General features: G+C 37.8%; 1 protein-coding gene across 3 annotated transcripts in view; it reads right to left on the reverse strand.

Annotated features, from left to right (window-relative positions):
* Invadolysin (leishmanolysin-like peptidase, invadolysin) overlaps window positions 1–22,594 on the reverse strand; it is a 1,079,802-nt gene that overhangs the window by 305,436 nt on the left and 751,772 nt on the right. For all 3 annotated transcript variants that reach the window (XM_076690814.1, XM_076690812.1, XM_076690813.1), the window contains exon 5: window positions 2,543–2,625. In XM_076690814.1, coding sequence (XP_076546929.1) covers window positions 2,543–2,625 — 83 coding nt within the window. The remainder of the gene's footprint in view (window positions 1–2,542; window positions 2,626–22,594) is intronic.

The raw sequence follows: 22,594 nt of genomic DNA on the forward strand, positions 1-22,594 counted from the left end.
TCTAGTTCAGGCGTTGGCAACCTATGACAAATGACCCATTTGATAATTTCGAGTAAACAATATTCAATGGGACTCAACATATCCAGTGCGGATTAATTACGTGCACTGTGTAGAGATGGAAAGAATATTAGCGGGACGGCATATGGGAAAAGGGAGCACTTCGCACGATCCGCCCTATCCCCACATTTGATCCTCGCGTTTAAAATTCATCGCAACGCTGACTTCGCAACATCTCACTTTGTCACAAAGTGTCATTTTCCTTCTTTGTCAGGCGACGTGATTAGTTGTGTCCGCATCGGCCAATAACACGCGATGATCTAAAATGCGTGTGCCTGAGGTGTGACTTACCGGCTGCGACCAATTGTACCCGCATTCCTTCCGCTAATATTCTTTCTATCTCTGCACAGCACATTAGAAGTAGTGCCAACTTCTGATACGATCGTTACAATTACAAATGTTTTCAGCCGCATCTACAATGTTCCGTATTTTCTCTAACGACTTATTAAATACCAAGTTTGTCATACCGCAATCAAATCGTTATTGGCAGCATCTTTTATTCGGGTATTTTTAATTTTGCGCCGCCTTCGAAAAGTTGAAATGTATTAACAGCTGTGCAGTATTTGGTATAAATGAAATAGAAATTATTTTATACTTTTTAGCGTATCTCGAAGTCGGTTGTATTTTTTGTTAAAAATTATTTTATTTCATACTTTTTAGTGGAACGACCAGTATTTGTAGAATACTGTAAGGTGGTTTTGCGTTTTTATTGGTTAGCTAATAAGCATAAACCGAAAAAAAACGATTGATCGAATTTAGATAGTTAATAAACAACAAATTCCATAAATTTAGTTCAGCTAGTAGTTATAAGGTAGCGTCTAATTAAACAGGCTACCGATTTGGAATCGTAGCCAAAATCAGGTGTTAGCTTGGTAACGTGATTCAAACTGTGTCTGCGAGGGCAAGCGGAAAAGGCAACAGCACTCGAACGCTGAGTGAGACGCACAACAGTCATGCTGTACTTCTTTCATTTTGAATGTTGGGATTGATTTTCCTGGATTTTTCACAGTGCCCCATAACAAACCTCGCTCAAAGAGGAGGTTTAACAAGAGAAGAATATACTTACATACCTCCTCTTTGCAATAATTCTGCAAATGTTTACATAAATTGTATGTGAGATATTTATTTATTTAAATTATCTGCATTCACTTAGAATATTGACTAATACTCCTCTGTATTTTTTATTAGTTTCGAAGAACAACATTACTATAGGTTTCTGAAAATATAAGGTGTGTCACGCAATTGGGACGAGTTATATGTTAAATTTGGTAAGAGATAGGAAAAAGTTATTGATGTAAAAGTTGAACTTTTGAAAAATATGAGATATCTCACGAAATATTAGTTTTTTAAACATTGTACTGTTGTTAGACATAAGCGCGTTAGCGAAATAGAGGAGAGGGAATAGTAGAGAGGGGTCGAGAAGGAGATATAGACGCGAGCACGGCGATTTTAGTTATGATAGTTATGTTATGATCGCGAGTTAGTTACGATTCTATATTTTTGTTGTTTTTTGGGAGAAATAAAAGATTTTGTGTTAAAGAACTTGAATTCTGATCTTGGGAGCCGAGGCCCCTCCGTTTATTAGTTCTAATAGTACCATAGCAGTTTTTTATGCTGAATGTTCCAAAGAGTTGATACGAGTAAAAAAATATGCAATTCTATTTAAATAAAAAGTGCATCTGCATTTTTTTAGCGCATCGTTGTATTCACGAAGAAAATAAAATTATAGAAAAATAGACATTCAACTTTTACATGAACAGCTTTTTCCTATCTCTTACCAAATTCAAGATATAACCCGTCCCAATTGTATGACGCACCCTGTATACTTTTATCAATTATAAAACATTTATTTAAAGAAGTTAATAACTTTTCTAAAAAAATTTTCGGATTGCACGTTCCTTTGGTTCTACAAAGTAGGCATATATTTTTCAGCAGCGAGACGTGCTATGGCGCGCTATGTAAAATCCACGCGTTTGGTCATTCAGAATTTAACGGAGCGGGACAATTCTATCAGTTGGGTTGAAAGAACGATAGCATGATCATCGTACATCTGACTCTAAACACGCGCCAATGTTTCGCTTTCGTTCTCTAGTCGTGCCGTCGTGATGCCTCTGGCGAGATGAACGTTTAAATGTGTTTGTAAAAATACTTGAGGCGCTATTGCCTTCCTAGATCGTGTTGCGCGCACACTTCCAAAATGCATATGGCATGACAGCTGAGAATTGGTTCTTTCAAGTTCCTAACAGAACATGCAAGTGGCTCCACCAGGCCCAACGAGAAAACTGCTGTAATACCGACGTCCCGAACCGGAGAGATCACGTATCCTGTCTAACCCCTTAAGTTAGATCCTGATTTTGCAGTAAATTCGTTCTTTTAGCAAAATGGTCCTTTATTAGTCTTTCATATTGCTCGTGACCCTGACTCGTAACAAGTATGACCAAATTTTTATTTTATTAAATCACTAATGAAAGAAGAATTACATTACCTGCTTAATCTAATAATGCCCTTCGTTTCACGAACCATAAGAGCCCGTTCCCAAAAGTGTACCGCTTCTGGTAGAATAGTATTCTGAAATAAATCAAAAGATATGGTTAGACTTGATTTAATTATACTATTATTTGCAAACTTGTTAGTATTTACTGAACTTCTCAAAATACCAGATTTAGGCATATAAAATACTAATGAGTTAGTATTACTAATTAGTTGGAAGGTTACGTTGTTCCTTATGCTCGCTCAATGTTATTACATAAATACCAATTTGGTACTTATAATTAGTATAAATAACAAAGTATCTGTTAAATAGAAAATTTTATCCCTAAACAATACGTTATGTTTTTCAAATGTTAAGTTTAGTTTCTTTTGTTTTCCTTAATCATCCGCTAGAGCGCCAGTGTTCTGTAATGGAAAAAGCCACGTTTTCTTTTTGTACGTAGTAGCTAATGAAAGCAAGTTAATCAGAAAATCTCGATTTATTTCCAAGCAGAAACCATAATACTTAAGGGGGTAGACACGGGTAATGCAGCGAGGTGACATTACCGGCAAAAATGGGCCTAAACAGGGGTTTACGGGAATACACTTTTCGTCCTTATATGAGAAGATTTAGGGCTGGGTGAGGGCTCATTCGAAAGACGAAGGTCCAATGCAGGGCGGTCTGGCCATGGTTCAATGAGATTGCGTTGTTATCTAATAATATGAGTGTCCAAAGTAGATTAAAAATCGGCAAAATGCAGTCGCGGAATCGAAGTATTTTTAGGTCACTAAAAGAGTTTTGTGTCACAAACGGTGACCAGATATGAAGTGCGGAATATTACATATTTTTCATTTGTGTCCAGTGCAATAGCAATGTGACAGTGAACAAAAATGTTTAACTACTTGAAAGAATCGAACCCTTTCGGACCACGTTGTGAAATTTTGTAAAAGGTGATAGTGACCGTGTGGTTGAATGGGTTCAATGGCCTCATCTGGAAATCAGCTGTTCTCCGTAATTTGTTCCCTCCTCGAATGTTCAGGATCGACACAGTGACCCAGTGAGAATTATCTGCTTTCAGCATAGCAGATTAATTTAGGAACGAATAAGTAAGTTTCATATAAATAGTTTTCAAAGAGTATAGCAGGATAAGATGGTCAAAAGTGCCCTTGAGCCGATTTTGCTTAGCACTGCACCATTCGATAGTTTATCCAAAAAGTCCATGGTACACCAAGTTTCAACCTTGCTCCTCAACCGGGAGGGTTGTTATAGGGTAAGATAGAAATTACCGTTTTTGCCATATTTCTCTTATTTAACATTATGCAAAAAATTTGAAAAAATTGTAGAATATTTTAGACATGCTTATTTATCATTGTGAATTTTTTCAGATTTTTCGGTTGTAAATCCCAGGCGTGAAAAATCCAAAACTCAACAAAATGTCGAAAAATGCAGATTTTTTTTAATCGGGTAGAAGTTTTGGAGCGACTATATTTTTACTCTCACAGTAGTTAGATATTAGCATAATTATTATCTCCAATTTTTTTCAGATTTTTAGGTATGGTGCGTCGTACTTAAAAAAAATCAAAAACCGACATTTTCGGCGTATTTTGTGCGATAAAGATATCCCTGTGGCTCGGGGGATTAGAACACGGCCACGGTATCCCCTGCCTGTCGTAAGAGGCGACTAAACGGACATACACACACACGCGCGCGCGTGCACGTGCGGACTCAGGCAGACAGTATGGCGAGAAAACAGAAACAAAGGTATGGCAAATGTGTGAAGCAATGTAAAGTGCAAAAAAATGCGCGGGGTTTGGGGTTGGCAGGGCTGCCATCCCCGAAGGCGCGTGGTCGAAAGCGTTCGGTGGGCAACATGGAGACAGAAATGTCTCCAAAAATGCCAGCCCTTATGATTAAGCATCCCAAAATCAGAATTTTGGGCGAAATTCGTGGTACGGTATGGTGCGATAACGAGAAATACCTTCAATTTTTACATTTCCTTTACACACTTAGTGCATTATGTGATTTCTAAGATTTCTCCACTGGATGGAACAAGATCTGAATGGAGAGAGTGAAGTTATTGTAAACAATTATTGTAAATAATGCGTCGACGAAACGAAGCGCAGCAAATCCAAATTAACAAGCTGCTAAGAAGGCTCAACAAGAGCGAAGACTCGGAGTCAGGTAGCAGCATGGACCCAAAATTTTATGACCGGGAAGACCCAGCAGCGACAAACAGCCCAAGGAAGTCCAACCCCGCAAAGGACACCCCAGCCACCAAGAAGCCCAGCTAAAACCAACCGACGAGAAACCCATCATCCCAGCTACGGCCCAACGAAAACCAGCCAACAGAGGAGCAGGTTAGAATTAACAACCCCCGCCCCCAATAATAATACAAATAAACATTAACACAATACTAACAAGCCGTGTAAAAATTAAAGGAAAGCTCCCATAACTTATACATCGATACATCCGAAGACTATAACATAATTTTAACAGTATTAAAAAACAAAAAAATGAAATATTTCACATACACTCCCAAATACGAAATACCGCAAACAATACTACTGAAAGACCTTGAAGGGAACTACGATCACGGCACCATACTAGTATTTCTCCACTGGATGGAACAAGATCTGAATGGAGAGAGTGAAGTTATTGTAAACAATTGAAAATTACGTACCTTATCTTCTGAAATATTCACTGTAGCAGGGATCGGCAAGTTACTATCGACATATTGAATATTTAACTGCGGGAATGAGTTTTGAAAATCTCTCACGGAATATATAATTAAAATGAAGCAATGACGAATATACACATCGAATGCAGTTAACTGGATAATAATCGTATCTGGTACTGCTTTTCCACCATCGTGCGCAGCGGCCAGGATGGGTGTAATTTATTTCAATCGCCATTTTTTTGAACAGTGGCAAGTTGGGGTAACCAATTTTCTCTGATTCTGATAGAGGAAGGTTCACTCTTTCCTGTAGTAATAATTAAATATGTGGCAAGTTGTGGTATTTTTTAAAAATCAAACACAAAGTTGAGATTTTAGTTGAATGTACTTCGTTTCAATCAGATCCTATTATTTAATAAAAAGTTGTTACATTGAACACTTTTATTGAACCGAAATAAAGTTTTGGATAACGAATATACACGTCGGATGCAGTTAACTGGATAATAATCGTATCTGGTACTGCTTTTCCACCATCGTGCGCTGCGGCCAGGATGGGTGTAATTTATTTCAATCGCAATTTTTTTGAGCAGTGGCAGGTTGGGGCAGCCGTTTTTTTCTGATTCTGATAGAGGAAAGTTCACTCTTTACTACAGTAATAATCAAACCCCGCGCAAGTGCCGGCATTTTTTTTAAATCAAACGCAAAGTTGAGATTTTAGTTAAATGTACTTCGTTTCAATCAGATCCTATTATTTAAATAATTTTTAACAAAAAACAAATCCGACTTCGAAATGCACTAAAAAGGGTCAAATAATTTCTATTTCATTTATACCAATATTCCATAGCTATTAATAATATCTACTTAATCGTTAAATAGGATACCAAATACATTGCAAAGTTTTCGGAGGCGGCGCAAAATTAAAAATACCCGAATATACGACGCTGCTAATAACGATTTGACTACGGTATGGTAAACCTAGTAATTAATAAGTCGTAAGAAATAAATTCGAAACGTTATAGATACGGCAGAAAACATTCGTATTTGTAACGATTGTATCAGAAGTTGGTAGCACTGCTGATGTACATGTATACTGCATTTCACGAGAGACCATTGTCACGTCCGGGAAAATTTTACAAATTTGTCTGCCTCACGTTCCCTTATCAAGCCTTCGGGTTGTAGGAGTCTCCTCGTGTAAGGGGCGTGGGGAGGGCAAATTACTTCTGCACCTTTCTTTAATTTCTCCTTGACTCTGTACTTTCCCATCAAGCCTTCGGGTTGTGAGAGACTTCTTCATGTGGGAAATGCACAGGGAAAAGTTTGAGCTTATAATTATTCTACTTTTGTCTTTTCTATCCTTTCATTCTTCGCGTACTTTTCAATTCTTTTCTTAGTTAAAACCTCTCCTTGAAGCTATCGTCGTGCTCAACTGCGTAGTAATAGAATTCGAGATAGAAAAACTCGGTTTCGACCGAGGAGAGATATCGTAAACAGCGTTCGCTGCGCGGTTAGCCAGTGCTTCGCATTGTAGGGGTCTCCTCAGGTTAACTGCGCAAAAGCGTAAAGATCAATTTATCTTTAGATTTTTAACCGATACTCTCCTCTTTTTCACGCGTAGGCGCCAGTCGATCCCAAACCCGACCGTACGTGCGAATTGAGTGTTGCAATGAAGATATGAAATAGCATGAAATTCAAATATTCGAACGAGTGCAAAGGGCAAGGATAGAGAACCCTCACCAGCGAACGTTAGCAACATGCGAGAACTGTTTAGAGACGAAGGGTCACACAGGGTAATAAAAGTCATTGTATCGAATTCCGAGAATTAGCTGAAACTAAGACCCAACGGTACGATTTTGAACAGGAAGAACGTTCTCGAACAAAGTTCGCTGCGAATACAGGAATTAATATTCGAATATCGAACAATTGAATACTACTGAAATTATCAGTTAAACCATCGTATGCTATTAGGATTTTTAGCGAACAACTTGCGTTACCACCGCAATTGGTATTGTTGATCGATTTCTCTGCGAACAAAATGATTATGGACAAGCCAACTGTTAATTAAGAAACCTCGTGATAGCCGGTCCATTATTCATACATAATAGTACAACAGATATAGTTCATGTTTATAGTTACCCGCATATTTATTGTTCAATAATTCTGATTTAAACTATTAGTTGATAATCGCATCATTATATATCTAATATTGGAATTATCGATGAGAATAGAACAGTCCAGAAATTCTACGGCGTAGAAACATCGATAAGCCGTTAGACAGAGATGGAACACCAGAAAGAGAGAGAGAAAATGATCTAAAGGATTTCGTCTGACACGCGCCCTTAACCAATAGCGACGCACGTGTTACGACGAGCCGCCTAAACGTACGTTAATCGAATTCTTCCCACGATCGGACAAACATCGTGTTACGGCCACCCGCCTAAACGATCGATATTCGAACAATTGAACTCCTCACGACCGGACACCTAAACATCATATTGCGACCACCTACTTAAGTATTCGATAAGACGCGTTCTCACGGATATCCCACCTTGTCAATCATCGGCCCCTTCTCCACCACCAACGACATTATAAAAGATCTTACCGGACATAAGCGCAGTCAGTCGGGATCATATTAAAAAAATAAAGTGCTAAAACTTTAAAAGTGCCATTCATTTAAAAACCTGTGAACTTTCCACGTGACATCTTGGCGATCCTGCCAGGATCCATTCAACATCACGAAGAGAAACGGAACTCCGGACGAAAGGACTACGAGTGCCACTCTGTCGTGATACGTAGGGATCCAACAAACCTAAGGTAAAAGCTGGCGTTTGAACATTACCGATTAAAACCACCCAGCATTTCTTCTCAAAACTCCGAACTATCCTCCTTATCCTCTGAGTCCTCAATATCTTCAACAATGACTGCCTCCGGACCTGCCGCACAAGAGAACGTGCTACGGCAACTCTTGGACAGGATGCAACGGATGGAAGAAGGAATCAATCAACAATTGACAACTCTAGGAGAAGAAAACCAAAATCGTGCAAAAGAAATCCAAAATATTGCAGAACAGCTGAAACTGGTCACCCTCACTGAAGACGCGTCTACTATTTCGAGGATCACCAGACGAAGCGGCGGAGATCAAGATAATCAACAAGAAGATGAAATGCATACGGCCCGACAACCACCCCAAAATTCAACAATCAGGCCAAACGAACTGATGAAAGCAGTTGACGCCATTCGAACCATCGAGACCTTACGAGGACGAGATGATGTAGGAGTCGAAGATTTTATCAAATCAGTCAGGTATGCCAGGAGTAATTGTTCTGAGAAAACATTATTACTAAAATTAATTCTGATCGAAAAAATTACGGAAAATGCAAAAAGAAGTATTCGATACACGTCAATTGAAACGTATGAAGAACTTTACGAAGTACTCCGTCAAAACGTTTCAATACCTAATACTGTTAGTAGTTGCCGTAATAAGTTACAGCAAATACGGCAAGGAGCAACGGAAACAGTACAGTCTTATAACCTACGATTTAGGCAACAACTCAACGAATTAATTTACGCTGTTCAAAATAAACACCAAAATCCAATTTCAAGAAGAATAGCTATAGAAGAAGAAGAAACAGAAGCTACTCGAACGTATGTGCTCAATCTCCGCAGGGACATAGGCATGCTCGTAATACCGAGTAAACCGAAATTATTAATAGAGGCACAAACAATGGCAGCCGACATGGAACTGTGGACTCGCGACGCGAATCGTGCCATGGAGCGTCGACAAGTATCATCCAGAATTCCTCCGCCTAAACAACAGAGGCAACGCCCAAATACATCAAGTGACCGACCAAACCACTCGATACCTTTGAAATGTACAAAGTGCGGAAGATTAGGACACACCAGTGACAAGTGCTACGCTCAAAATTTTCAAGTGGCCAACCAGGGAAAAATTCCACCACCACGAGTGAACAACCTCAATTTTCAAGAGGACAAAGTGACAGAAACAACATCCGAATCAACTGCACCACCGGAAAATTACTACAAATTTGCTGCAGAGTTCCAGGAATGTCGAGAATCGGAAGACTTCTCGTGGACACAGGAGCAGGAATCAACATCCTCAAGCGATCAGTAGCCGAAAGAATAGAGCCGACAGAAACCAAAACATTCCTTATGGGTAACGACAAACATACTACTCACGAGACAACTATAATTCAGATACAACAAATACCTCATACCTTTCACATAGTCCCTGATTCATTTCCTTTAATAGAAGACGGCATAATGGGCCTACCATTCTTAGAAAAATATAAATACGAAATTAATAACGAATCATTAAAAATTAACGACAAAATTATACCATTTCAGAAAACTACTCTTCACACACTGTCTCCGGGAAAAACAACAAAACGAACACAATATCTAGACGGAAAACCTGTTCAAATATGCTACATCAACACTGGTAAGCAAGACCATTAACAGAAATTAACAAATTTGCAAAAATTATTAGAACTAAACATATTGATCCAAGTTTACGAGACCCTTTAGAGAAAATCCTTATCAACTATCTTGACGTTTTTAATTTAGAAACTGACTTACTTCCTTGTACATCCCTTACGGAACACACTATTACGTTAAAATCTGAAAAACCTATTAATATTAGAAGTTATAGACCACCTGAATGCCATAAGCAAGAAATCGAACGACAAATTAATGACATGCTAGTTAAAAAAATCATTGAACCATCAGACTCTCCTTACAACGCGCCGGTTTGGGTAGTTCCGAAGAAATTGGATGCTTCAGATAAACGTAAATGGAGAATAGTAATCGACTTCCGTAAACTCAATGAATTGACAGACCAAGACGCATACCCATTACCTAATATAGATGAAATTCTGGACCACCTAGGCAAAGCGAAATTTTTTAGCGCGTTAGATCTTTCTTCAGGATTCCATCAAATCCCTATGAATAACAATTCTAAAAAGTATACAGCCTTTTCTACACCACAAGGACATTTCCATTACAATAGAATGCCATTCGGTCTCAAAAATGCTCCAGCAACGTTTCAAAGAATGATGGACACGGCGCTTCGCGGTTTAATAGGAAAACATTGTTTTGTTTACTTAGACGATATTATCATCTTCGGGTCGACGATACAAGATCATAATCAAAATTTAGCAATCGTATTCCAAAGGCTTAGAGATCTTAAACTTAAAATCCAACCCGACAAATGTGAATTTCTCAAACCGGAACTAGAATATTTAGGTCATGTAGTAACTGCGGAAGGAATTAAACCAAATCCAAAAAAAATAGAAGCAATAAAAGACTTCAAACAACCTAGAGATTCTACAAATATAAAATCTTTTCTTGGACTAGCCGGATACTATAGAAAATTTATCCGTAACTTTTCAAAAATTGCAAAACCACTAACAGACTTAGTAAAAAAAGATGTCCCATTCCATTGGACAGACAAACAACAACTCGCTTTTGACACATTAAAACAAAAACTTTGCGAAGCCCCAGTACTACAATACCCCGATTTTAATAAAACATTCACCCTAACGACAGACGCGTCAAATGAAGGATTAGGAGCAATTCTCTCTCAAGATGGTCATCCTTGTTGTTATATCTCCAGAACACTAAATCCTCCTGAAAAGAATTACAGCACAAGCGAGAAAGAGCTACTCGCAATAGTTTGGGCCACCAAAAGACTTAGACAATACCTATTAGGAAGAAAATTCATAATTCAGACTGATCACCAAGCGCTAAAATGGTTAAAGGATGTAAAAGATCCCTCTTCTAGACTCATGAGATGGCGATTGAGACTCGAAGAGTATGATTATGACATAGAATACAAAAAAGGTAAAGAAAATACCGCCGCAGACGCTCTTTCACGGCTGTACCCTATCAAGAATCCAACAAGAATCCAACCTTCCTATATCATCTCCAGAAGAAACGGAAGAAGTCCCAACTGAATTTTCCCCAAATCCTGACTATTTTAACGAATATGAAAATTGGAAAATAGACATAACACCTGCACCATTAACACAAAAAATTAATCGACCACACTTCTACCAACTAACAAAGGAAATACTAGGTGACTACGACGAACAAACATGGATAAATAAATTAGCTGAACTAATTAACGACAATAGACATAAAATTACTTTCCTAATAGGAATAGGAGACGAGAAAATAACACCACTAGAAAAGGTTTACATTCAAATGATGATACGATTTCTTAGTACAAAATTTAGAAACATAAAAATTATATTCGGTTCAAAACCTCCGCGGGATTACACCCTGGAAGAAAAAGAAACAATCCTGAAGGAAAATCATAATGAAATAGTAGGACACTTAGGTATTAATCGTACTGTAAAACGAATTCAAGAACAATTTCACTGGCCCAACTTAGAAGCAGACGTTACAGAATTTATAAAAAATTGCGAAACCTGTCAACATGAAAGACTAGTTAGAATTAGGCAAAAGGAAGAAGCTATCATAACCGATACACCTATAGAACCTAATACTAAAATCGCCATGGATATTTTCGGCCCATTAACAAAAACAAAAAGAGGAAATCAATTTATCCTATCAATCCAAGATCAATTAACAAAATACCTAGTCCTCGTTCCCCTCAAAAATCAGCAAGCCACTACAATTATCCCAGAATTATTGGATCATTATGTATACATATTTTCTGCACCTAGACAAATTTTAACTGATCAAGGAACGAATTTTGTTTGTAAGCTTATGGAAACGTTTGAACAGGCATTTAAAATCCAACATGTTAAAACGACCTCCTTCCATCCACAATCTAACGGTTCACTTGAAAGAACACACGCAACGATAAAAGACTTAATTCGTACATGTACAGCCGAAAGACAAAACGATTGGGACGAAAATCTTAAACTTATTTGTATGGGTTATAATACCTCAGTTCACGAATCGACAGATTATACACCTTTTGAACTAACATTCGGACACAAAGCTAATCTACCCTCAACAATTTCTGCAACTCCTTCGATGACAAAAGAACAGTTATTTAAACTTTGGAAGAGACGACACGACACGTACATTTCTGAGGCAATAAAAACACTGAATAAAAACAAAGCTCGCTATAAACGGGATCAAGACAGAAAAATTATAAAATTACAGACTATATTCAAAATAGGTGATCGAGTTCTTCTACATAACGATCATAAACGAAATAAACTCGATCATGAATGGTTAGGACCTGCAGAAATAATACAGGCCTCTCCTCCAACGTATACTATTCATTTTCCGTCGGAGAATCGACAATTAAAGGTACATGGTAATCGATTAAAACTTTTTATTTCAGGCCGACGACCCTTACCCTCTTGTTCTACTTCATTGGAACAATCTACTGTAAATTACATACTGAACCTTTAAATAATTCGACAGTATTTTTAGAACACATCGACAATTGTTACTTATATACTAATCAAGTATCTATATCTATTATTATTAATCCACACTACCTACTAAAACAACCCGATGTTATTGCAGAATCGTTAGAAGGTCTATCAAAACATTGTAATAAATGCGCGTACAAAATAGAAATTCAAAACTTAGTAAAGGAACTCGTAACAATAAAAAAAGTGATTGCTCAATTGAAATTGAAACGTTAAGAATTATTCATAGACGTGGTTTATTAAATATAGTTGGTTCAGTACCCAAATCTCTTTTCGGTACTCTAGATGAAAACGACTTAACGATAATTAACGAAAACATGGACGAACTATTTGACTCGAATAACAAATTAAAAATCATCGTTTCTAATCAATCAGCCCTTATTAAACAAGTATTAGACGATTCTCATATTCAATCTATCCATCAAATTCAAATAAAACTTGACGAACTCCAAGACAATGTACAAAACGAAGAAATAATCAGCTCTTTAATTATACACACAGAATTTGTCCTTTCCGAACTACATGTAAATCTCGATGAACTAATCAACACGATTATACTAGGTAAACAAGGAATAATCAATCCACAGGTTGTAAAGCCACAACAATTTTTGGAAACATTTGATAAAATCATTAAAACCCACTTTTTTTATAATCATATTCAACCAACTCTCGAAAATTTTCAAACCCTACTTGATCGCGGGTCAAGTAAAACTTTGGATCAACAATGGAAAAATTGTATATACAATAACAACTCCTATTTTGGATGATACAGAGTGGAAAGTCACTAAAATTTATCCAATTCCCTCAAAGAGAGACAAAATTTTTGTGGCTCCAGTAATCGAACATGAAATTATATTTACTACGCAAGAACAATATATTCCTACTGACTATAGATATATTCAAAAATTCTGTAAAAGGACGCCTTTAATTCATCTTTGTAAACTTAATCAACCCACGCATAGTAAATTAGGAACACAAGATTGTCAAATTGAGCTAGTTAACAACAAAAACAAAATTAACACGTGCCCATTCTCCGTATTCAAAATTATAGACGCTACATTTATACCTCTTGAACAACCAAATGTTTATATATTAATACCAAATAAACCATTAACACTAGACATTCTCTGTGATAGACATGAAACACGAACTATACAAACCCCTAGTTTAATTAAAAGCGATGAACCTTGTATAATAACCTATGAAAACAATGTAATGAAAATTGGAGGCACCACCCAAGAAGTTACTTATGAAACTAAATTCAAAGAGTTCTCTTTTAACATTTCACAAAGTGATCTAAAACTATTAGGAAAAAACATTGATTTTACTCCAAAGGTTACTCCAAATTTCAACCAATACCGAACAACTTTAGGACAGATCAACAACCAAATAGATCAAATTCAAATCGAACACCGAATCAAAAACCTAAAAGAAATAGCATACTCTGTATTACAAATTATGGGATACATATCTATAGCCGTAATCACAATTTATACACTATACAAATGTAAACTACTTTCTCGATGTATACCATCCACATTTATTTTTAATATCTGTTGTCCCACTGCGACTGCAAATCAAGAACAACAAAATACTACACTCCCACCAACAACATCAGCGCCAATCTACGACGAACGTACCAGCTCATCAACCAAAGATTTGCTACCTGCAATAGAAGAAAACATCGTTCATATTCAACCAGCCCGGAAAATTGTACGTTTTGTGAGACCAAAACAAGTCTAAGGAGGGGGGAATGTTACGACGAGCCGCCTAAACGTACGTTAATCGAATTCTTCCCACGATCGGACAAACATCGTGTTACGGCCACCCGCCTAAACGATCGATATTCGAACAATTGAACTCCTTACGACCGGACACCTAAACATCATATTGCGACCACCTACTTAAGTATTCGATAAGACGCGTTCTCACGGATATCCCACCTTGTCAATCATCGGCCCCTTCTCCACCACCAACGACATTATAAAAGACCTTACCGGACATAAGCGCAGTCAGTCGGGATCATATTATAAAAATAAAGTGCTAAACCTTTAAAAGTGCCATTCATTTAAAAACCTGTGAACTTTCCACGTGACACACGCGACGCTGTCGTCACGCGCTATGATTTGCCGAAATGTCCCCACGCAGGACATCGTCCACGCGACGGGCCCTTCCGGCTAGGATCGCGATCGATTCTGATCACTCTTCGTCGAACAATCGAGTAAGTCGTGACGAGAGCCCGTGCGTCTAGAGATAGAGTTGTCGTTCGTACTTCGTTGTAATTTACTTGCGCGGCAAGACCTACGAATTAGGCAGGGTGTCGTGAGAGTGAAATTCCGGATACGCGGCAAAGACTCAGAGTCGCGCACGTAAAGCCTTTTCACACTTCTAAATTTCTATCTTTTCTCTTTCCTTTTAACTCGTTTGCTCGCGTAATTTCCGTATTAAATTTACTCGCGTTACTATTATATTATTTCGAAGAGTGTAATCGTCTTGTGTTTCGTCTATTAAATTTTGCGATAAACGACAACCGGGCGCGCGACAAGTGTAGTGCCGCCACAGATCTTTCAACCTTTCTTGGTGTTCCAGATACTACAGCGATTTTCAACGATCTACCAGCGCATTTATAAACGATTTTATCGTATATTATACTCTACATTCTCACGGTAAGCCTGTTCAGTACTAATTTGTCGAGCACGGCATTATAATTGATTTTCAACAAGGCAAAACGGGCGATCTATTAAGCCTTCGGGTTATGAGAGTCTCTTCATTTTAGATCGTCCTGTTTTTACGTTCAGGTACCGAATTATATAATATACATTTTGGATATATTTGCATTTTCTACTATCACTATTTTTGTGAGACGATTGTTTCGACTTCAGAACTTTATCAGGGACGGCCTGTAAAGCCCTTTCGAGGGTTGTGAGAGTCCCTTCATTCAGGTTGTTTCCTTGCGGATTGACACCGCCAACTTTTCATTTTCTATCTAGTCGAGTCAGTCGTCAAACATTAAATTTTCAACTACCAATCCGTTTAAATTATATTGGAATCTCACATTGCGAATCAAAGGAAAAGCGCCTTTCTGGTCAAATCACGTTATAAAATAGGTTAAGCATCTTTACCCTTGTTAACCAGTATTGTTCTAATTTGAATTATCAGTATTTAATAGAATTTATTAGTATTCATTCAATAGTCATTTTAAATTCAGTTTCTGTTAGCTTCACTATCCAATAGACAATTTTGAATTAAAATTTATTTTCTTTTGCACAATAACCAGTTTAATCATTTTCTTTCAACCACCTTTACCATTTCAAATCCACGCATACCAACACAAGGTTTCAAGGAGGGACCTATATGGGACCCAGAGCGCTGACGAACCCAACGGAAATTATTACTATTTAAATTTCCCGTCTTTTAATTTTTGTTCTGACCGTAGAGGACGTTACCGCGTCATACGCGGTCAGAACTGGTGGCAGCGATACCTTTTCTCATCGCCCAAAAATAAGAATTATTAAGTCTTCTTTTACGTTGCGCGCTCTCGCAACGCGCAACGTAACACCATACTTAATTCGCGCAGCTCACTAGGTCTAAAGAGATTTTTAATAACGTGTATGATTTCCTTTACAGCTTGCTTCTTACTTTGCAATCATTTAAACGGTAGACAGAAATATATGACGTACGGTAACTGATACGCGATGACGATATGGTAAAGATACACGATACAACGAAATTTCTATTATTTTTCAAAGAAAAAATTATATCACACACGTTATTAAAAATGTCCCCAAAACTACTGAGCTGCGCGAGTTAAGTATGGTCTCTCGTGAACTGCAGTGTAGTTAATCCGCAATGGGTATGTTGATTCCCGTTGAATGTTGTTTACTTGAAATTATCAAATGGGTCATTTGTCATATGTTGCCGACCCCTGAACTAGGATCTTCCCACTAGAAGAAAAGTTTATAATTTTGCGCCGCCTCCGAAAACTTTGAAATGTATTTGGTATCCTATTTAACGATTAAGTAGATATTATTAATAGCTATGGAATATTGGTATAAATGAAATAGAAATTATTTGACACTTTTTAGTGCATTTCGAAGTCGGATTTGTTTTTTGTTAAAAATTATTTTATTTCACACTTTTTAGTGGAACCTGCAGTATTTGTAGGATAGTGTAAGGTGATTTTGGGTTTCTGTTGCTTAGGTAATAACCATAAACCGAAAAAATATTGACCAAATTTAAATGGTTAATAAACAACAAATTTCATAAATTTTTGCAAGTGGGATCATCGCGGATATACAGAGTGTCACGCGACTACCTTTACAGCCGAAGAGGGATGATTGCTAAGGTGATTCGAAACAACTTTTTCCTTTTCCAAAATGTTGGTTAAGGCTTGTTTTTCTAGTTATTAACAAAAAGCACCGACCAATCCGAGCGCGTACAGCGCGCGGGCTCAGGGACTGCAATGTCGGCTATGAAAACCGGGCCTGACGTAGGTCGCGAACGAACGGCTCGGCACCCCGTTGGCATAGCACAATAAAAAATTGGACGGGTAGAACATTTTTAGTCGTTGTTTAAAATGAATGCGGAACCTAATCTCTTATCGCCTATCATAATGTAAAAAATGAAATTCTAAGCATTCTAAACAACAAATGAAACTGATTGAAATGGAATAATTAATAAACGTTTGAATTGGAAGCCACGTTAATGATGAAAAATTTGAAAACAATTTAAATGAAACTTTCCCATTCGTTCCTAAATTAACCTACTACGCTGAAAGCAGATGATTGTCACTGGGTAACGAGGAAACACGTTCGGTAGAACAGCAGTTTTCATGATCGGGCCAATGAACTCCCCTCATTTATTATACTTAGGTATGAATAATAGGCGAGGTGTTTCCTCGTCGAATGTCCAGAATCGACACAGTGACCTAGTGGGAATTATTTGCTTTCAGCGTAGCAAGTTAATTTAGAAACGAATGGGTAAGTTTCATTTAAATTGCTTTCAAATTTTGCATCATTGGCGTAGTCTCCAATTCAAACGTTTATTAATTATACCACTTCAAACATTTTTATTTGTTATTTAGAATCCTTAGAATTTCCTTTTTTACATTATGACAGGCAATAAGACATTAGGTTCCGTATTCGTTCTAAACTGCGACTAAAAATGTTCTACCAGTTCAGTTTTTTTATTGTGCTATGCCAACGGGGTGCCAAGCCGTTCGTTCGCGACCTACGTCAGGTCCGGTTTTCGCACCCGACACTGTAGTCCGTGGGACTGCGCTCTATACGCGCTCGTATTGGTCGGTGGTTTTGTTATTAACTCGAAAACCAAGCCTTAACCAACAATTTGGCAAAGGAAAAAGTTGTTTAGAATCACCTTAGCAATCATTCCTCTACGGCTGTCGAGGTAGTCGCCTGACACCCTGTAATTCCTACCAAATATGAAAGGTTTCATCGCGAACGATACATTCCTTGCAGAGTAACATGAAGGCGTAGATTTTTTGCTATAACAGTAGTTGTTAACAAATTCAATAAATTTTTGCAAGTGATATCATCGCGGATATACCTCCTACTAAATGTGAAAGGTTTCATCGCAATCGGTACATTCCCTGCAGCATAAACGCCAGAAGATATAAATGAAGTATTACGTTTTTTGCGATATAAGTCGTTAGGAATGAAAAAATACAAACATTTTTGATACTCGGAAATATACAAGATGCAAAATTTTTGATTCGATTGGTCCATCCATCTCGGAGTAATCGGCGAACATACATTTAGAAGAAATAGTCGTTAGGAATGAAAAAATGCAATATGTCTCTTTGACAGGAACAAGTGGAAGAATTTTTCTACAAGATGCAAAATGTTTCATTCCGATTGGTCCATCCGTCTCGGCGTAATTGGTGAACATACATAAAAATGAAAAAAAAAAAAAAAAAAAAAAAAATACATACACATCGAATTGAGTATCCTCCTCCTTTTCGAAGTCGGATAAAAAGTTGTTAACATTTTAACTTATTTTATGCACTGAATAGAATCTATACTAATCTAGTAAACTTTGTAATTCATTTGAATTTTATCTTTCCGAGTAAAATTCATTAACATCGTACATTGAAATTACGGGTAATATTATCAGCGTTTCGGCTTGACGAATTTCTACTGACTTTGAGTGTGAACCACGGCAAAACGGAAGCAAATATGAAAAAACGGATTACACTACGTTAAACTACAATTTATTCTCTATCGATGTATGTAATTAGTTTTTCAATTTTCGAATTCACGAAAATCGAATTTTGATCGCTGAAAGCCGTTTTGTCCCACTGTGCGACGGAGGAAACTCCAGCAAGCTGCCAACGGAGAAAGGAGCTTCGAGGCCGGCGACAGCACCAGCACCCTCTTCAGAAAGGGGACAACCCTGGACACGCAGCAGAAGTCCACCAATCCAAAAACGGCAGGAAACAGTCAAATAGGGCCATCTGTCGCCGAGCCCGAAGACCACAGCCCGCAGCCATCACCACCGAGTCTCAGTCCGTCCCATCAATCCCGATTACCGGCAGATCGATAATGGATCATTCCTAGTCCCGGAAGAGGTCCCAATCCAACCCCATCCTCTCCCCAAAAATTCCCTGCGACGGACTCGTCGCCGCTGCTGCGATAACGAGCCGGCAATTAGCCTTAGGCTACTAAAGAGTATAGAGAGTGATTATTGAAAGAGTATAGAAAGCGATTATTGAAAGAATATAGAGAGTGATTTTGAGAGAGTTTAGAGCGAAAGCGAATTAAGAGAGCATTGTAAGAGCGAGCTGGTGTAGAGAGAGTGTGTGTAAAACGAACTGGTGTAGAGCGAGAGAGCGACGAGGAGCGGCACGAGGATTAGGCGTTTTGGGTAAGCCGCTTTCGTATAAAATTTATAAGAGTTTGAGGTGATAACGGCATCTTCTCGTTCGCATATCACGCCTTCCGCGTCCGGTATTCCACGTCTTCGCGATAGCCCTTTCCTTACCCTTAAAGTTCCCTTCTGACGTCCTACCACAACGCGTAACGTAAAGAACTTCCAGTAAACCTTCCCGACCTTTGAGATTCCCTTCCCACGACAATCCTCCTCGCGTACTCCCCCGCGTAGTAATTGTTACGGCAACCCAGGATAAGCCGCGTAACCCGTCCCCTGTAACTTCTCGATTCCCCTTTCTTTAGTTGCCACAGCGAGTGGCTGGCGCCCAACGAAATACGAACTGTGATTATCTTTACCATTGTAACGAAACTAATAATATAGAGTGCACTCACGTAAAATGGGTCACATATGAAAAAAAGAGATTGGATCTTCATGGGACGCAAATCTGGGACAAAAAAGTTTCCAGCAGCTCTGCAGTCGGAACCCTTACCGACTTTTTTATTTATTTTTTTTTTTTAAATACGTTTATTTTTTATAGCCAACAGTTACATATTGTTTCTTGTTACATAAAACGTATCAAAAACATAACGCTTATTAACGAAGTATTCTAGTCTTATAGCTAATAAATCCTGTAAAGACTTGTTGGTATGACTGAAGCTTACTTAAAAGAATAGGATGACTTTGGATTTTCCTTGGTTTCGTGCATATTTTAAGTCTTTGGTGCACTTAAGAGTTTTGGCACTTGAGGTAGGTACTGTGTTTGAGTTGGTCTTGGATTACTTAGGATCTAAATTATCACTATAATTCTGACGCTAACGCTAAATCTAATGCTACGGATAATCCTAATGATAGTGACATCTTATTTTATTTATATATTTACATGATATTTACAATATTTACAGGTTAGAGATTGCTTAATGTTATAAATTTTTATTCACCGTTGGTTTGCCTTCTTAACCACCAGTAATTTTTGTTCTCTTCTGGTTTTTTTTTATGTCTGTCGGAGATTTGTGAGCAGTATTTTGATACATTAGATATGGAGTTGGGATGGGATTCTGGGTAGAATTTAATTGCTTTACTGTTGGAGCCTCTTTGAACGTGGTATAAGATAGGGGTGTTGTTTTTGTCTGTTATGTAACCATGTTTGTCTAGGTATGGGAAGATTTCTGGGGGTGTGAATCCCGAATTGAGTGTCTTTGTTATGTATTGTGAGTTTGAGTATGTTTTTTGTGTGATTTCGAACAAGGTTGGGGATGTTTGCTTTATTAAGGAATGTGACATTTCTGTAATTTTTTGTATAGTTGGACTCTTTCGTTTTCCTTAAGTTAAGACATGTTCTTAGGCAGTGCCTTTCGAAGAGTCTTAGATCTTCCATTTTGTAGTTGGGGATGTTAAACCATATGGGGCACGCATATGAAATTATTGGGCGGATTAGAGCTGAGTAACAGAGGATTTTGATGTTGTTATTTAAGTATTTGGAGAGGAATAGCCTTGAGAGGAATTTGTAAGCGCTTTTTGCTTTTTGTAATTGGGTGTCTATGTGTGTGTGATATTTGAGCTGTGAGTCTAGAGTTACTCCTAAGTATTTAACTGATTGTTTGTGGGGTATAATTGTAAGTGTAGATGCGGTTGATGATTCTTTCAGTTGGAACTTTTTCCAGTTTCGTTTTGTGTTGTTAGAAGTGTATTTTCAGATTGGGCGGAATAGAATAGTTTTGCACTTGTTAGTGTTAATTTTTAGTTTCCAATTCTTTAGGTATGCGTTAATTTTTTCGAAAAGGGATTGTAAAGCTTGTTGTATTACTGTGACGTCTTTGCCTATATAGTAGATAATTAGGTCGTCTGCGAATACTATTGCTCTTAGATTTTCTGAGTTGAGAGAGAAAAGGTTTAGAAGTGCTGCTGTATAGATATTAAATAGTATCGGTGACGTGACTGTGCCCTGTTGCAGGCTGTTTGAGACGGTGAAGGTTTTTGACTTTTGGTTTCCTTCTTGTAGGGTGAATTTTTTATTAGTAATCATGTTCCATATGATTTTGGTTAGGTGAGGTGGGAATTTGTATTTATTTAATTTATAGAGAAGACCTGCGTGCCACACTGTGTCGAAGGCTTTCTCTAGGTCTATCAGGCAGGCTCCTACACATAGATTATTGTTTAGTGCTTCGTTGATGTCTGATGTTAATTTATGAATTGCATGGGTCGTGGAGGTCCTGTTTCGGAATCCGAATTGGGAAGGAGGTATAATGTTGTTTGTTGTTGCGTGTTTTACTATTTGTTTATGGAGGATTTTTTCAAAGACTTTGCTTATGTTGGGGAGTGGGCTAACTGGTCTGTAATTTAATGGGTTTTTTCCGTCTTTCCCTTTTTTCTTTAGCGCTATTATTTTTGCGGTTTTACATGTTATTGAGAAATATCCATTGTTTATTGCGTTGTTGAAAAGGATGGTGTATAAGAATGAGAATTTGCCTGGTAGGTTTTTTAGCACTGTATTGAGGATTCTATCGAAGCTGGCTGATTTTTTGTTATTGGTTTTCTTAAGGATGCTTTTTATTTCCAGTTGGAAAGTGAAGGCGTTTGAGGGGATTTCGGGTGATGGATTGTATGCAGGTGAATTTGTTGAGAATGTTGTTAAGGTTTTTTGAGTGATGTTTGAATTTTCCTCGAGGAGTTGTTGTTTTATGGTGTTGGTCTTGCTTTCTATTATAGATTTAAACTGGGGGTTGCCCAAGTGAATATTTTGATTATGAGTTAACTCAAAGTGGGCTCCTAGGACGTTAAGTTTGTTTGGTAGGTCAGCTATTGTGATTGTGTTTGGGTCTTGTGTTAGGGTTGTGGTGTCAATTCCTGAGGTTTATACGAGGTGGAGGTTGTTTTTATTGATTGTGAGGGTTTCTATTTGGGAGGGAGAGTTTTTTGTTTTGAATATGTTGTTACTTTATTGGAAGGGGTTTGAGGGACCTCTTAAACTGATTTGCGTGATTTTGTTTTGCCAGTGGGAGTTGATTAATTTTTTGAATTCTGCGCTTATTTTGTTTTTAATCTCTTTGAGGAGGTGTATTAATGAACTTTTTAGTT

This window comes from Osmia lignaria, chromosome 11, assembly GCF_051020975.1.
Source record: "Osmia lignaria lignaria isolate PbOS001 chromosome 11, iyOsmLign1, whole genome shotgun sequence".
Classification (NCBI taxonomy): domain Eukaryota; kingdom Metazoa; phylum Arthropoda; class Insecta; order Hymenoptera; family Megachilidae; genus Osmia; species Osmia lignaria.